Source organism: Lissotriton vulgaris, chromosome 10 (assembly GCF_964263255.1).
Source record: "Lissotriton vulgaris chromosome 10, aLisVul1.2, whole genome shotgun sequence".
In the NCBI taxonomy this organism is placed as follows: Eukaryota; Metazoa; Chordata; class Amphibia; order Caudata; family Salamandridae; genus Lissotriton; species Lissotriton vulgaris.
This window is the reverse complement of record NC_141698.1, coordinates 1,000,207,904-1,000,225,962: the sequence shown is the minus strand read 5'-3', so window position 1 is coordinate 1,000,225,962 and position 18,059 is coordinate 1,000,207,904. Positions and strand designations below refer to the sequence as shown.

The 18,059-nt window shown below is 49.5% G+C and overlaps 1 protein-coding gene across 3 annotated transcripts in view; it reads left to right on the top strand.

Annotated features, from left to right (window-relative positions):
• The window catches only part of PHKA1 (phosphorylase kinase regulatory subunit alpha 1), a 1,293,387-nt gene that overhangs the window by 407,003 nt on the left and 868,325 nt on the right, over positions 1 to 18,059 (top strand). For all 3 annotated transcript variants that reach the window (XM_086942009.1, XM_086942008.1, XM_086942010.1), the window contains exon 11: positions 6,296 to 6,391. In XM_086942009.1, the coding sequence (XP_086798135.1) occupies positions 6,296 to 6,391 (96 nt within the window). The remainder of the gene's footprint in view (positions 1 to 6,295; positions 6,392 to 18,059) is intronic.

The following is an 18,059-nucleotide window of genomic DNA, read 5'->3' as shown; positions in this document are numbered from 1 at the left end:
GCGATTGAATTGGAAGATGGCAAAAGGTGGAATTTCCGTCAATTGAGTTTTTGTAATGAGAGGAAGGGTGTGGTTGGTGTACATTCTGATGGTGGGTCTTGTAGTGGTTACTTGTTAGGTGATGATTTTGGTTTGACTAAGGATTTGAGGCTGACTGGCAATGCAGGCACGTGTGGGCCTAGAGATGTTGCTGACGTTGGTGACGTTGGTCCTTCTGGTGCTAGAGATGTTATAGATGTTGAGGGTGTCGGATCACCTCGCTCTAATGTTGATGTTAGTGGTGAATGTCTTCGCCGTGGCGATAGAGTAAGGAAGATGCCAGCAAGGTTTTTGGATTTTAAGTTAGGGTAATTCTTCCGATAGTTCCTTAGCTTTTTGAGGAGGAGGGTGTGTGGTATTTGTGCATGTATTGTGCTGTGTGTCTCGTGTGTGTGGCGCGTGAGTGTGTGTGGCGCGTGTATGGCATGCGAGGGTAGAGCGTGTATGGCGTGCGAGTGTGGAGTGCGTGGTAGGCTGTTTGTGGAATGCAGAGTGAGTCAGTTACTAGGAGGGAAGGCGGAGGAGGTCCGGTGTTCATGTTGCTGTATTACTTACAACTTTGAAATAAAGAAGAAGACTTAAACAAGCAACTCAGACTACGCGTCCTTGCTTACAATATCTAGCCTTCTAGTTCGAGCTGCTAATGCTCTTGCAATCCTGGGTAGATATGATAGCCAAATGTGTTGTGATTTATCCCCGTTTGTTGACCAACTTCTGGATGGTGCAAAGGAAGAGGCCAAGAAGATACTGGATGAAGGAGAACGTTCATCTTCGGAAGTGATAGATTGTGCTATGGACATGGCAACTACCGCTTTCCCGAGATATAGCGGGATCAGCAGTTTTAAGGCGTCAGGGCTGGCTTTGGGCAACCTGGTTTCGCCAGGAAGATCAAAATAAGATCTTGGACTTAACTTATGATGGAGAAATGCTTTTTGGAAAGCATATAGATGATGCCCTTCAAGACATCAAGAAGGACACGGACACTGCAAGGTCCTTGGGGACATTGCATTACCGCAAGGTTCCTTTCAGTGGTGCGAAAGGGAGAGGTTTTTCATCGTACAGAGGTGGCAACCAACAACGCTACTCTTCTTACTCACAGTCCTCTCAGTCATACAAGCCCCAATACTCACAGCGCCAAGGTCAATCAAGAGGACGACAGGGACGTCAGGGGAGAGATACTTCTAAACGACAATAGCGGCTTCATGGCTATGTCTACTGTTCCTCCCCCTCTAGTAACATCAGTGGGGGGCAGGATATCAGAATACCTCCACAACTGGAAAATTATTACATCGGATCGGTGGGTCCTCAAAGTCATACAATTCGGCCACACACTGGAGTTTCAAGAATTTCCACCCTCCAGAGTTCCTCGCGCCACGGAATCAAAACATCTAAATCTTCTGCGTCTCGAAGTTCAACAGCTGCTCATGAAAGGAGCGATGGAATCGGTTCCTCAGACCCAACGAGGGAAAGGATTCGATTCCAGGTTTTTCCTGGTTCGCAAGACAGAAGAAAAGTGGTGCCCAATTCTAGACCTGAGGGAGCTCAACACCTATCTCATAAAACTCTCTTTTCGGATGGTTTCTCTCCAGGATATATTGCCTCCCCTAAATCCTGTCGATTATATGGCAACTCTAGATCTAGAGGATGCATATTTTCATGTTCCCATTCATCCGGCCCACAGGAGGTATCTTCGATTCACAGTAGCCAAGAGCCACTTTCAGTTCAAAGTCCCACCTTTCGTACTAAGATCTGCACCGTGGATATTTACAAAGGTATTGGCACAGTGGCAGCTTTTCTCAGAAGACAGACTCAGAAGGTGTTTCCCTACTTGGACGACTGGCTGATAAAAGCTCCATCCTCTCAAGCAGCCTCAAAAGCAGTCGAGGATTGTATTCAACTTTTCAGTCATCTGGGTCTAGGTCTAAACAGAAGCAAGTCTGTCCTTCTTCCGTCCAGGTCGGCAAGATTTCTGGGTGCCATTCTGGATACAACTCTTTGCAAAGCTTTCGCTTCAGATGAGAGACAGAGCAGACTGATTCTTTCTGCCAACTGAAACAAAGGAAACAAACTCTTTCAGTCCGTCAGTACAAATCCCTTCTAGGATCGATGTCATCTTGCATTGCATTGATTCTGCACTGCAGGCTTCACATGCGTCCCCTGCAGGAACAACTAGACTTGCAATGGCGTCAAGCAGGGGGGTCTTTCGAGGACAGGATAAAGATTACTCCTGTCATGAAGAAGGCAATCAGGTGGTGGAATATAACAAGCAATATCGAGGAAGGTCTCTCCTTCATGGTTCCTCCCTCTCCGTTAGTCCTGACCACAGACACTTCTTTAGAAGGCTGGGGAGCTGTATTACAGGATCTTCAAGTGAGCGATCACTGGTCTCCAGAGCTTCGCACCTCTCACATCAACCTACTGGAACTGCAAGCAATTCGTTTAGCTCTATAAGCTTTCCTTCCAAAAATTCGAAATTCTACAGTCCTGGTTCGTACAGACAAAACAACGGCCATGCATTATGTGAACAAGCAGGGCGGGACAAAATCCAAATTTCTTTCAAAAGAAGCACAGGAGATCTGGGAATGGGTTATTCGTCACTAGATATCTCTCTCAGCAGAACATCTACCAGGTTCCCTCAATGTGGAGGCGGATTCATTGAGCCGCCTAAGGTCAGTGTCCCACGAATGGGAATTGGATCAGAGAACTCTTGACAGAATATTCTCTCATTGGGGCACCCCTCTTATAGACCTGTTTGTGACTCCGCAGAACAAGAAATGCCAATTCTACTCAAGCAGGTATTACCATCGAGGGTCGTTGAGGGATGCCATTTCGATATCCTGGTCAGGCGCATTTCTTTACGTCTTTCCACCGATTCCTTTGATACCAAGGATACTGAGGAAACTCAAGACGGAACCCTGCACCATGATTTTAATAGCCTCAGCTTGGCCCAGCCAATTTTGGTTCACAGAGCTCCTCCTTCTATCTCAGGATCAACAAATTCTCCTGCGTCCCATTCCTACCCTGCTGACGGTGTCCCAGGGCCAAGTAATGCATCCGGACCTAAGCTCTCTGCAATTGACAGCTTGGCTCCTGAGCACCAGGAGTTCAATGCTTTAGATATCCCTCAAGATTGCAAGGACATTTTAGCTCAAGCTCGGGCTCCAAGTACAAACAGGACCTATCGTGCAAAATGGAAGCTTTTTTGTGCATGGTGCCCAAAGGAAAGTTTCATCCTTTTACTTCGGCTCCTCATAAAATCTTACCGTACATATTGTCTTTGGCCAAATCAGGTCTTCAACACTCTTCCATTAAGGTGCATCTGGCAGCGATCTCTAGGTTCAGACGAACAACCTCTGGCCCTTCTCTTTGGTCCGCGAGGGTGATCAAGCAATTCCTGAAGGGTCTATTCAGGGCTTTCCCTCCGGTGAGACCTCCTCCTCCAATTTGGCAACTCAACCTGGTCCTTGCCCATCTCATGAGGGCTCCTTTTGAACCAATACATAAAGCTGACATGAAGTTTGTGTCCTGGAATATTACTTTTCTTCTGGCGATAACGTCAGCCAGGAGGGTTGGAGAACTTCAAGCTCTCACAATTGTTGAGCCTTTCTTACAGTTCAAAAAGGAATCTTTGATCTTACGACAAATCCGAAATTTATCCCAAAAGTCCCTTCGGATTTTCACCTAAATGAGCCTATAGTACTGAAGACTTTCTTTCCTCGACCTTCATCTCTGGCGGAGAGATCTCTCCACACTTTGGATGTCCAAAGATGCCTGAAGTTTTTTCTTCTACGTACAAAAGAATTCAGGAACACTTCGCAACTTTTTGTTGCTTTTAGCGCTCCAAGGAAAGGTTTGCCCCTGTCAAAGCAGGGGATATCACTTTGGATTGCCAGAACAAGTAATGTCTGTCATCAAGCAGCGGGGAAGCCGCTGAAGGGACGGATCAAAGCTTATTCTACAAGATCAGTGTCATCATTTACGGCTCTGTTCTCTGGTGTCCCTATCAAAGACATTTGTAGGGCAGCTACATGCATCAGTGCCCATTCATTCACGAAACACTACTGTTTGGATTCTTCCACAAGGAGTGATACAGCAGTCGGACAAGCAGTCCTGAGGAATGTATTCCAGTGAGCGGTGAGCTTTCCCTTCTATCCCTCCTTCCTTTATTGCACATTTTGTATTTGATAATATTGCCTATCTATTGTTACGAAGTGTTTTGACTAATTATGATAATACTTATACTGTGTTATGCTGATATGCATGTAACAAAATGTGCATTTGTGGCTTACTGCTAGTTACTCTGATACAAAGCATGGGAATCTATAAAAAGTCCAATACTGGGGCAAGAAAACAAGTTACTTACCTGTAACTTTGGTTCCCAAGTATTGGTACTTTCATAGATTCCCATGCGCCCACCGCCTCCCCTGGGAAAGCTCAGCCTTCAGCACATGTAATTACTTTTACACAATGGCTACGAAAATCTGAGGCTCTGTGGCTCTCTCAGGAGGGTTCTATGGGGTGAGGCTACTCTGATTGGTTGTGAATAGGCTACAAAATGAGATGAGGCCTAGGCCTGTCTTTCACTTTTGTACCTACTGCTATGGTATTTTTCTATTACCGAGGCTCCCATTCCGACGACGGGGGAATGATACAAAACATGGGAATCTTTGAAAGTACCAATACTGGGGAACCAAAGTTACAGGTAAGTAACTTGTTTTCTTTTTAGTAATTGCCATATGCGGCTGCCTCCCTCCAGGTGGCTTCTTTCCAGTAAAATGGTGTCTTTTGATTTACCATCATCAGGAGATTCTTCTTCTTCTTCTGTTGCCTTCCCTCCCTCCCGCCTTCTCCATTGACTTAGGGCTATTGTCTCCTCTGTAGTCGCCTTCTTGGGGATCTGCTGGGCTGTGTTTCGGCCTCCGTCTTTCTATAGGAGAAGTGCTATTCTTTTCAAACCTTCTCCCAGTAGACTGTTGTTCTTCCTGTACCCCGTCCTTGTTGGCCGGCACAGTTCTACGTGGTAATAACTACCTTTGTCTGTTGAGGTATTTCCCCTTGTTACTCAGCCTGTGGGGACGGTCCATGCTTCGCTTTGGGGTTCTTTGTCAGACCTTGCTCTGCCTTTACTTCTTCCCTTATATGGAGACAGTGGCTAATACTGTCTTTTATGATGGTGTTTTGCACCATCTGCCTTCTTTCTTTGATGGATTTTTCATCCTTTGCACACTGTTCTCCTACTTTCACAGTTTTGTTGGTGGCTCCGCGTTGTGCTGCGGAAAAGTTTCTCCAAAGAAAACTGACGTCAGCGCGCAGGGAGGGACTTATATGACCTCACTGACGTCACACCCGTGGTTGACGTCAGGGCGGGGTCATGAGGCGCCGTCCCCCTGCGCGCAGAGGTGCTGCTACATAAACTTTTCCGGATCCAGTCTGAGGCCTGGGGATATTCTAAGTTAAGGAATCTGGGGCTAGACAACGTCTCTACCAGATACATTGTTACCCAAGGTAAGTAACTCATAAGTTAAAACTTTGACTGGACAAAATACAGAACTCTCCCAGAACTGCGTTATCCACTAGAGTTAACTTACTGTTAATATAATCCCCTCACAATTGATGGGCATACAAAGATCTCAGCAGCAGGTGTCTTACCCTTGTAAAATATTTTAAAAATGCAGCCTGTTTGTGGTGAGGTAAGTAAGCTAGAATAGAATTACTGTCACACATATCCTTTGTGCCTATTTCTTTGCTGCATATTTCTTTTTAAATTAAATATATTGTTGACTGTCAGACTCTGCTTTTAAAGCTCTGCCCCTTGTGACTCCGCCCACAATCCTCTTTCACATCTTGACCACCAATTTATGGCTTCCCACAGTACTTTGGTAATCCTATGCTTAACAACTTTGCTAGAAAAAGAGACATTTGAGGTGAGCAGTTTCAGAGTGTTGCTGGTGTCACTGGTGTTGCAGGGTGCTCTATATAGGAGCTGCTTTCCTCCTAAATTTGGGAACTACTCGTCCTATTTTGCATAATTTATTCGACACTCAAAGCCTGAAAAGAACATGTATGTATGTATGTTCAGGATAGAGACCCAGCTGCTGAGCAGCAGAGGCAAGCCTTGTTCTGGCTTTCTGTGCTGTCTGTGTATTGAGCTTATTGATTGTTATGAGGCCTTTATTGACCTATTGAACTGTGACTGCGTTATGAGTTGCATATTGCTAATTAGAGTCACTGTGAGTATGTACTTCTCTATCTACAGGTCCAGGAGTACCGAGAGGCTTTGGATGGTGTCCTTATCAAAGGAAAGCACGGCTTGCGTCTAGTGCCCGAACTGTATAGTGTGCCAGCAGATAAGGTAAACCTTTGTGTTCAGATACTTTGTATTAGTTATTGGCAAAATAAAACATAGGAGACAGTATGATAAACAGACAAAGAAACCATTTGTGCATTAAGACAGAATCAATATTGTGATCAATATTGTAATAGAGTTGACTTACCATAAATAGAACAGGCGTAAAGATAAGAAGAGACGAGGGAGAAGGGAAGGGGAAGTAAAAAAAGCTATAGCCAGAGAAAGAAAAAGAAGAACAGACTGTGTTGCAGGCTCATTATATAAACTTAGTCTTTACAGTGCACATTGATCAGTTAATTTCTCATTTTGGTTTAAGATGTCTTTATTGATTTCCACAAAAAGAACAAATGAGCCAGAGTGCTCCACAATCATCGGGTAATAACCCGGCATGGTAGTATTGTGCAGGTGGCAAAGAGAACAATAAACTTGAATACAAAACCCCCCTCCCCTCACGCCCCTCCCCACCTCTCCTCTCCTCCTCCTCAAAGAAAAGGCAAACTGGCGCAATAGGGATGGTGTAGTCCAATAAGGAGTCCCAGAACAGCTAAGGATCAGGTGTGTCAGGAGTGGGCGCCAGTGGGGGATCAGTCAAACGTAATAATCTAAGATATTTGGGACACGTGAGCTTTGTAAATTTAGATGTCAACAGCGCTACAAGAGGGGCCCAGAGTTTGTGGAAGGAAGCCTCGGGGTTGGTCAGAGAGAGAGAAATCTTTTCCATCCCCAAGGTAACCCACAATTTGTGTAACCATCCTAACCGGGTAGGAAGTACCGTGGAACCCCAGTGTGTCAGGACGTTCTGTACTGCTGCTCCTAACATCAGGGCCATTTGTTTGCTTCTCCGAGAATGGAGCGGGAAGGTGATGGCATTGGGGAGACCAAGAAGAATATTGGCTGGGAATCTCGGGATCTGTGTCTCGAAATGGGAGTCGATCTCGTCTATTATTTGTGATCAATATGTCCCCAGGGAAGGGCAATCCCAGAGCAAGTGAGTGAGAGTACCCGGCGCGCCGCAGCCTCTCCAGCACAACGGGCTGCGCGAGGGATTGCTCCTATGGAGCCTTACAGGCGTCCAGTACCAGTAAGTGGCCAATTTGGTGGCCGTTTCAATGGATGCCACATTGCGAGCCATGCGGCGGGCCCGATGGTGAATATCCTTCCATTCTTTCGGCGAGAGTTCCCTTCCCAGCTCGCCCTCCCAACGCAATTGCCCGCCGTTTTCGCAGTGTCTGAGGGGGCCCTCATGAATTTGTACATGTCCGACGTCAGGTGCACGTCACCGTGCCTCGAGATGAGCCACCTCTCAAACGGCATTAGCAACCGCTCCGCTTCCTCCCGTACCCCCTCCTGCAGCACCCAGTGTCTAATCTGAAAATAATGAAATCTTTCCGTTTCAGGAAGCCCAAGATCAGTACGGAACTCCTCAAACGGACGTAGGCCAGAGAGATCAAAGAAGTGCCCGATGGATCGGGTAGCTTCCGTTGTCCAATGTTGAAACTCTCTATAGTCAAGGCCAGGCGTAAAGTCCGGGTTCTTCACAATAGGCGTGATGGGGAACGGACATGTTGTAAGCAGTCGCAGTCCTGTCCCAAGCCGGGTCACCTAAGATAAATAGAAACTGCGATGGCGACTCTGACAAGGTAGAAAGGGAACCCCCCAAAGAGTGCGAGTCGCAAGAGCCCTGTCCATAAATAACCAATGTTTCTCGGACTCTGGTCGAGTCCATTCCACCAATGCCCGCAGCTGAGCTGCCCGCCAATATGCAAAAAAATCAGGGAACCCTAAAACTCCCTCCAACGGATCCCTGTAGGTGAGATCGCGCCGCATCCGAGCTCTTTGGCTCGCCAAATAAATCTCTCTATGTCCCTCTGCAGGGTTCGTAGAACCCCGGTGGGGGCATCAGCGGGAGTGTGTGAAAGAGGTAAAGAATTTGAGGTAACAGCACCATCTTCACCGCCGCTATGCGTCCTAGCCATGAGAGGGAGTGAGGCCTCCACTTACGGAGTGAGGCTCATACTTGTTTCAATAGGAGTGAGTAATTCAGTCGTCTGGTAAGAGAAACGGTGGGGGCCACCCGGAGGCCTAGATATGAGATGGAGTCCTGGACCCACTGGATCTGATAGTTCCGCTGGAGGAGCACCAGCGTCTCAGGCTCTAGGGACAAGCTAAGAGCTTGCAACTTATGCACATTGATCTGAAAGCCCGATGCTAAGGCCAGAAAAGCCAGCAGGGAGTCGCGAGGACACTCCAGGGTCCCCACCACGTCGTCGGCATTAAGACAAAGCTTGTGCTCAGACTCTCCAAAGAACACCCCTCGGATCGATGGATCATCCCGAATGCGTTGGGCTAGGGGCTCCATATACAGGGCAAAAAGCAGCGGCGACAGCGTACATCCCTGCCTAGTCCCCCTTCGTATTGGAAAAGCCGCTGACGCCCCTCCATTCACCCGTACTGTGGCTGTGGGGTTTGCATAGCACTGGTAGATCCAGGCTAAGGAAGGCCAAAGTGAAGCAGGGTCGCTCGGAGATACGGCCAATGAACCCTATCAAACGCCTTCTCAGCGTTGACAGAGAGGATCATGCGTTCCGCCGGGAATAGTTTGGAACGGTCCATAAGATGGAGAAGGCGTTTAGTATTATCCGAGCACTGTCGTCCGGGCACAAAACCGGATTGATCCGGATCTATCAGGCCGGGAAGAAATTTGGAGAGCCGCATCGCCAAGACGTTGGTAAATATCTTTACGTCCACGTTAAGAAGTGATATAGGGCGGTATGAGCCGCAGAAACGGTGATCTTTCCCAGGCTTAGGTATTACAGTTATTAAAGCTTCCAACATAGAAGAAGGGAAGGGAGAAGACTCTGTTGATCCTACGGAGTTAAAAATGCGCGCAAGAATAGGGGCCAGCTTTCCGCAAAATTTCTTATAAAAACCCGAAGAGAACTCATCGGGACCTGGAGATTTGTTATGCTTAAGACTGGCAATCGCAGAGATAACCTCCTCAACTCTGATGGGGGCTTCTAGTTCCACCGCATGGGACGGTAGTAACATGGAGGGGGCCGCTTTCCGGAGATACCGAGACTGTGCAGTGTCAGGCAATACCTGAGCCAAATATAATGATGTGTAAAATTGCCGAAAAGCTTCATCGATCATCTCATCTTCGCTACAGTCCTGCCCTCCAGAATCTTGTATTAATGTCACCTTTTGCGCTTGTCGCTGGGCACGGAGGCGAGTGGCAAGTAGGCGCCCGCATCGATCACCCCCAACATAGAAGGAATGCTTAAGGCGTAAAGCTGCATACTCCACCCGGTCAATATCTAACCCATCGAGTTGTACGCAAGCTGCTTTCAACTGTCGCCAGACCCTCGGGGCTCTGGTGCGCTGGTGAATACGTTCCTGGTCCTCTACTTGTGCGCGCGCTTCTCCCTTTTGTCTTTATTCTCCGCGGATACGATGTCAATGAAGACCCCCCCAAGAACCTCCTTCATCGCCTCCCAAAGGGTCATCATAGAAACGTCTGGCGTATCGTTTAAAGCTAAGTAGTTCACCATGCTCTCCTCGATCTGCTGCACTACCGACCGAGGGACGCTGGAGCATGATCTCCCGCAGATGCCAAAATCGTCGAGTAACGCCTTGAGGGAAAGGTCAGCGAGAGTCGCAGCGCAGCATGGTCGGAACGTGGGCAAGGGAGAATCTCAACCTCGCTGGCGCACTTTGTGAGCAGGTCGGAGGTAAAGAAGTAGTCAATGCGATTGTAAGTTTTGTGAGGGTGTGATAAAAATCGTGTATGCTCTGGTGTTAGGGTGTTTATGTCTCCAAATGTCAGTGAGCCCGGAATCAGTCAAAAGGCGTTTCCCAGCATTGGACAAGGTCCCCGTCTGACCCCATCGCTGACCTAAACGGTCCATGTCCCCATCTAAGACCAAGTTAATGACCCCCTCCCAACAAAACTGTCCGTTCCGGCAAACCTGCGATGTCCTGAATGACCATTCTAATAAAACCCTCCTGGCCACTATTGGGAGCGTAAACTGAGGCCAGCACAAACGTGTGAGTGTCTAATGTAAAGATACAGGCCAGGAACCTCCCCTTGATTTCAGCTTGTTTGTTACCCACACTGCCCGGAAAGCAGGAGGAAACCAAGAGGGAAATCCCTGCAGTTTTAGAAGTATCGGATGAAAACATTTGAATTGGAAATGCCCGTGATCGAAGGCGGTGGGTATCTGCCGTGAGGAGGTGTGTCTCTTGAATTAAACATATATGGGCATCAGAGCGCTCTAAGACAGACAGCAGTGCTCTCCGTTTAGTAGGGCTGTTAAGGCCTTTCACATTTAAGGACACAATATGGATATCAGTGACCATGCGGGCGGGAATATAAGGCTGCCACAACTAACTCCGCTCGGCTGAATAATCTAGGACAGGTACAGGGGCCCAGGTAGAGAACGTAGCTCAACATCGGAGGAGGAGGAGAGAACCCCATAAAAAAAGGAAACATCATAAAAAAATACCCCGAACCAACAAACCCAGAAGAAGTGTCATGTGTAAAGTTCGCAAAAGTCCCAGGCGAACCGCCTGCGGTGAGACGTGGGATGGAAAGCAGGAGTACTCGCCCCCCCTCCCCCCAACCCGGACCCTAGCCAAACAGCTAGAGTAGTCCCACCGGAAATCTGGACTAAAGAAGCAAAGGTGGATGACATGCGAATAGAAAGTGGCCATATCAGTCAGCAGAAGTGAGGGTGGAGTCCTCTGATAAGGAGCAGAGAACCGCCGAATGTTCCTTGGCCATAGCCTCCGTGTCCGGACAGGAGATCAGCCGCGAGCCTGCTACTCTCCTCCAGCGGCCACCGTCCTCTCGTTGAGCGGGGCTGACGTGCTTCTCAGGACTATTGTGGGTCGCCCCCAGGATGCGCAAGAGCGAGGACGCTTCCTTCACAGTGCAGATCTGGCAGAGCTTCCCTCCCATTTGAAAATGAGCCTGAATGGGTGCCCCCAGGAGTATGCAACATCCTTGGAGCAAAGAAATGTGGTGATAGGCCGGAAATCACTCTGCTTCTGAAGAGTGGAGGCCGCTAGGTCTTGAAAAAGGAACGGTTTGCAGGAGCGGAATTCGATAGGATGCTTCGACCGTGCCTCTTGCAGGATGCGCTCCTTAAGCTTAAAATCATGAACACATGTCAGAATATCAGGCGGCGGGGCTGTTGCTGACCTCCTGAGGCCCACTCGGTGTGTGCGATCCAGCCGGATCTCCAGGTCAGGGGAACATCCCAGAACATGACGGAACAGGTCTACTACAAAGGCCTCTATATCAGGAGCTTCCAAACCCTGTGGAACAGCTTGAATCCGGATATTGTTTCGACGCGAGCGGTTTTCCAGGTCTTCTGTGTGGGTTTGAAGATCTAAATGTTGCTCACGTAGGCGAAGCACCTCCTGTTGAAGCTGAGACATCTCTTCGTCCCTGGCCGCCGTCTAATTCTCCAAGTCATCTACCCGCCCCCCCCCCCACAGAGTCAAAATCCCTGCGCATTTCCCGGATCTCGGTCGTAAGGTCTTTTTTCATGGTATGAAATTCCCTGGTAAGATCTGCAAAGAGTGACTCCAGGACAGCGCGTGTGACAGGTCCATCGGTCTCCGTTGGGTCCTGCCGGTCAGTTACCCCGGTCGTCCGTGGCATAGCGTCTGTTCACCCAGTGCCAGGATTAAGAAATACGTTTTTGACGGACCTCTCTTTCCGGTTCTTGGAGGTTGCCATATAGAGGGCCGGTCAGCCAGCCGGAGACAGGGTAGCTCTGGTCGCGCCTGTCCACCGCACCAGCATTTTGTGATGTCGTTGCTGAACCGAGGTCGTGGAGAGAGTGCTTATGCCACTACCTACGTTCCAATGTCCAATCTTGTCCCTTTGCTTTTACGACTGGCCCCTGGCAACACTAGAAGGGCTCTCTCAACCCTGTCGACTTGCAGAATAGATCAGAGCGGGAGGGTCACTCAGCCAGAGTCAACACCTGTGGGCAAAGACGTAGCTAAGCCTCCAGTCAGGCGCCGGGAGCTCTAAGGCCTTACTCAGGCTCTCGTGAAGAGTGTCCAGTTGGCAGCTGTGCCCTATCCAGTTGCCCCACAGCCTCAATGTCCAGGAGAGCAAAAGGGCACTTAAGGCTGAATCAGCTGCTCCTGCCGTTATGTTGCCGATCGGGTGTGCTAACTGCGAGGATGATAGGCAGGCAGGCCCCCCGTGAAGATGCGGGAGCACCTGCCTCTCCAATTGAGCGTATCCCAGGTGTTTGCCTCGCCAGGCACCGCTCGCCCCCAAAGGACACTCTAGGCCCGTCCGTGCCACCCCTGACGGCTGTAGGCCAGTCGCGTCGCTCAAGGAGGCTGCCCTCTTCTCGCCACTGTCCCCAGTGAGGAAAGCTGGTCCCAATCACTGTCGCTATGGCACGCTACTAGCTGGCAAGAACTGCAGGAACACCCATGATGTCGCAGTGAGGCCGTCCCAATGGCTCTTTAGCAATTTAGCCGCCGCTAGGCTCCTCTCACCTCTCCCAACGCTCCAGGCTCGGTCACTCCGCTTTATCAGGTGGCCCGCGGAAGCGGCAGAATCTCAGCCAGGGTACCTCCACCGCAAGGATCCGGCACCACGACCTCAGCTAGGACCCACCAGGGCAGCCAGGATCCTTTGCGGTACACTCCGCTCCCGCCCGTCACAACAGCCGCCGCCGTCTGAAGCTCCTCAGGCAGCCTCAGCATGACCGCCGCCAGGCCCGGGTGCCCGAAACAAGCTTCCACCTTTCGTTCGGTGCTCCAAAGATGCAGGTAGGGATCACAGACTGCCCCCAAAGCAAAATCTGCTGGTAGGGACATGCTGGGCAAGGCTATGCAGGTAAGGCTCCGGCTGTGGGCAGGAGCGGCGAGTAGAAACGTCCTACTCGTCCGCCATCTTGGACACGCCCCCGTTAATTTCTCATTTAAATGGGTCCGAGTAAGCTAGTTATTCATTTGCGATGCGTTGTCATTCAGTGATTGGAAAGATAGGATGGAGTGAGCATCATTAAATATTGTTGTCAAGCTGAAATAGGCATAAATAATGTGATGCCATTCTAGAGTGGTTTGGTTGACAGAATAGTTGTGTCAAGCGAGTCCCACATAGGTCTGTTGGTAGATTGCCAAGGAGTAAGTTGTAAGGAGGTATTCTCTGCTTCTCTAAGGAACAAGCGCCATTCTCACTGCATGTGGAAGGACACAAGACTAGAATTCGTCTAACTGGAGAGAATCAATTTACAGGCCAGTATTCACATTTAAATCTAGGAGATTATTGTCCGTTTCCTTAGTAGTGGTTCAGTTTGACCAAGTATTATTTAAGGAAATTAAGGTAAGAGCTTAAAGCCCAGAGTATTTATAATGTAATCAAAGATGCTTTTCCAGTACTTTTGAAGTATATGCCAGTAGAAGAGCATGTGTGCAAGGTCCCCTTTATGTTCACCGTAGTTCCAGCTGTAGGAGTCTTGTTGATATTTGAGTTTCTATAGTTTTTTGGGGATCCAAAAGGTTCTATGGTGTGTTTTTTTCTAAATCCTTTGCAGAAAATACCAAGACCAAAGGTTTATGGTCTGTTCTCATATAAAATGGTAAACCCCAAAGGTAAAACTTAAAATGACTGTTGCTCAGTTACAATCTAAGGCTTCCCTTTCTGTTGTGGAGTAGTTCTTTTCACGATCCTGCAGTGCTCTTGAAGCAAATGCTAATATTATACCCGAACCCTCACGGATCTGAGAAAAAGGTTTTGTTCCTAGTATCAAATTTTCCTATACTAGTGTTAAAGATTGCAGGAATCGCAGTTAGCATGAGCTGAAAGCCATTTTGTTCTTGGCAGCCGTCTTAGTTAGCCATGTGCTCGCCATCTGCTTTCTCCCTCTTCCAGAGCCTTGCACATGCTCAGAAAGGCCTAGCTGGTAGAATGCACCTGCTCCTAGTATAGAACTGTCAGGCTATTCTTACTGATGTGTTCAGTTTAGTCTCCCCTCCCACTTTGTTGAGCAAGCAAGTTTTGTATACCCATACTAGTCAATAACCATACTTGTATGTGCCAGGACCTCCCCTTGGTTTTATGCTGACTATGTAACATTTGCATATATAAGGCCCTGTTCTCTGTACTCCTTAGACTGTCCTCCTACAGTGGCCTGAGGGTACCCTATGACAAAGTCTCCCTCATGTGAGGTTAATAAATGCATTGTTTTTATATTACAGCTTCCGTGCCAATTTCTTCTTTGTTGGTTTAAAGGACCAGGTGTATCATTGAGCCCCTTTGAAGGTTTTTATTTCTTCACTCGAAGCATTAATTATTGATTTTTTTATTCTCTCAAATTATTCAGTTTGTCCCGACTTCAATGATGCAGATGCAGATGCAGAGGGCGCCTTCGTATCCTCTCTGGTTGTGCCCTTGACTGACAGGGAGACCTCCCCAGCACAGCGACTCGAGCAGCATCTCCGGCCGCACGCGGAGTGGGTCCATATCGGCTTCGGCAGTAGTGGGCCCAGGCCGCATGCACTACGCGAGGCCTGGCTCTGCAGGCCTGAGTGGACCCCACCATTCGCAGCCACTGAACACCAGAACTATTGCCTGCACCAGCCGCTTCATCAGCTAAGGCCTCCCCTGGAGCAACTGGCAGGAAGGGAACCCCTGGGGCGGCCATTGGCGATCTTCCGAGGCCTTGGGGAGGCGCACGCACCATCCAAAAGGCCACGCCGGAGGCGAGGCCTGTAGTGAGGCCTTAGTGACCCGAGCTGCACAGCTGTCCATCTGGGGGCATCAACGCATTCGAAGGCACAAATGGCCCAGGTTGGGGAGGCTTGGCTGAGTTCGCCTGCCCACTAGCCTCAAGATTGCTGCTTAATTGGTATGCAACAAGAGCAAGTACAGCTCAGCATCTGAATGCATGACGGCACTCCACTGGCTCCTAGGACCAAATTTAAATTGCTAAGGGTCTTACACCAGCTGGGACTCCATCAAGATAGAGTTGAATTCTACATACCTTCACGGAACCGGAGGTCGTGCCACCAGGCCAGAGCAAAAGATAAACGTATCAGGAAGTCAAGAGCAGTGGGTCGCTCCTTCTCCTATCTCACAGCTTCACTCTGGAACGAACTCCCACTAGAACATCAGCTCACTGACAACTACCTGGTTTTTCTCAAAAAACTAAAAATGCACCTGTTCCCTAAAGCCTGACCTATCATCTAGTGACCCTTTCTTAGAGCTCCTCACTTAGGATGTGCTCTTCTTAGAGCCATGATATCCTTATGGATGAATGTTGCGCTCTGTAAATAAATAAATAAATTAAAATATATAACTCCAGAGGCTCTGAGGAGTCCAGAGCCCAAGCGTGGATTGCACCAGGAGGTGTTGGCGGCGAGCAGAGGCGGGACAGCACCACGACAGAGGGGCCCAGCGGTGGGCCTTGGGTGAATGCGAAGCAGCCCCCCCCCCACACTTTTGGCCGTTCCAAGGCACGAGCCCAACACAACGGAGGTACACTGTGGGGGTGCTACGGCCATAACGGAGACAGCTCCAACAACACCTCACATCTCCTTACGCATCACTATCCGCCTACTGAGTCCTCCACATCGGGCCCTTGTCTGCCCTGGGAGCCACTAACGCTGCGGTGCAATGGTGGCCTAAAAAGGTAGGAAGGCCAGATTGGTGAAGGACCAGCTGCTCAAATAGACGTAGGGGGAGGGCCAGCCCACAGTGAAGCACTCGGAGGAGACTGAAGGCTGCGAGGGCCCAGAGGCTCCGGTCAGTCAATCCTTCCTGGAGTCACATTTTTCTCCTCCTTTCGTGAGGATATGTCCACCATGAAGCGCGAGGTGCTGGCGGATATGCGTGAGATACGCCAGGATGTGGACTCCCTAGGAAACAGATCAACACCCTAAAAGAGAAAAAAACGGGATGCAACGAAGAACTTGAGAGCCTCCAACTGTAAGTCCTCAAGCTGCAGAAACAGAACCTGGACCTCCAGACCCACACGGAGGATCTGGATAACAGGTCCCGGCGGAAGAATATCCGCATCCATGTCATGGCACAGGGCGAGGGGGGACAACGACATTGAGGCACTGTAGGTGGACCTCTTCTGCTACATCCTGGGCGAATCCCCAGAATTCTCCATCAAGCTGGATCGCACTCACAGGGTGGGCCCCAGGAGGGCGGCTCCTGCTCCTCCGGCGGACATCTTGACCTGTGTCCACGACTACCTGCTACAGGAGTGGATCCTCCGCGAGGCCCGGCATCACACAGACTTTACCTACAAAGGTCAAAAGCCTACGTTAATCCAGGACTTGGCAGCCTCCACCTTGCTTAAGCACAAATCCTTTTGTCCGATCATGTCTGATCTCCGAGACACTGGCATCAGGTACTCCTGGGGGCACCCCTTTAGACTAATCTTTCTCTTCAAGGGGGAGCTGAGGCAGATTCGCTCGCTCTCTGCCGCTTACAAACTTCTGGTCATCGAGGAACCCGCAGCGGACAAGCTGCAGCAGAATAACCAAACTCCCAGACGTCAGTGTTCACGGCTGGACAACCATCAAGCCCCCTAGCCTGTCAGTGCGCCCTGATTTGGACACTATGTCCAGAGAGCGGCAGGCGGTTCTGGCATCTCTCACAAGAACATCCTTGGAGTGAAGATGGAGTTGACCAGGCAGAGAACTGACATTTTGTCGCTAGCCCCCGTGCCCGTCGTTGGGAACACTCTGGACATTTGCCCGGGCTTTGCTCGTGGGAATGGGGGCTGTGAGGAGTCGCAGGCCACAGGTACCCTTTTCTTTTTTTCAAGGAGCTGTACACTCCGGACATTGACTGTTTGCTACCCTTCACCACACACATGTTCTTGTTATGTTGGGGGTCTGGTTATTTTAATCGGTGGGTTCCCTCCCCTCCTCTTTGCGTTTCTTTTGTTTTCCCTTCATGTGCGCGACCACTGCCTAGCCAGGCCTCCTTATCTGAGATCCCATATGGCCCCATGCGGGTGGGCGCAATTTACCTCCTCGCACCTGCAGCACATCCTGCCACCACCGTCCTCCTAGATGAGTGTTAAAATCCTGACCTTAAATGTGAAAGGGCTCAATAACCGTATCAAGTGCAGGGCTATCCTGTCCTATTTGGAGAATTCCAAAGCCCATATTTTATTTATTTCAAAAGACCCACCTACTGCACGGTGACACACAAAGGTTGCGATCTAAGGCCTTTCCACAGCAATACTTCTCTTCTCTCCTCTCCCTACTAAAAAGTTGGGGGTTGCATTCCTCATCTCCCTCACCTTTACGGCGGGGGGGGGCGGGGGGTAAAGGTATCAGAGATCAAAGGGAGGCTTTTGGCGCTCTCCATGACCATGGGGACGCACAAGCTGGCCACTATTTATGTTCCTAACGAGGGCCAGGAAACATTCCTATGTGAAGCAGTGGCAAACTTGACATCCTTTCCGGACCGGCAAATACTCCTGGGGGGCGACCTGAATACTGTGTTTGACGGCCACCTAGACCTCTCGGCTCAGAGGCAGGGACAGACTGGGGCTTTATCTGACAGCGTCCAACAGTGGGTACATGACTTGGGGTAAGTTGACGTGTGGTGCCACTTTCACTCCCATACAACGGACTACACCTTCTTTTCCCACGCCCACAGGACCTATTCCCGGCT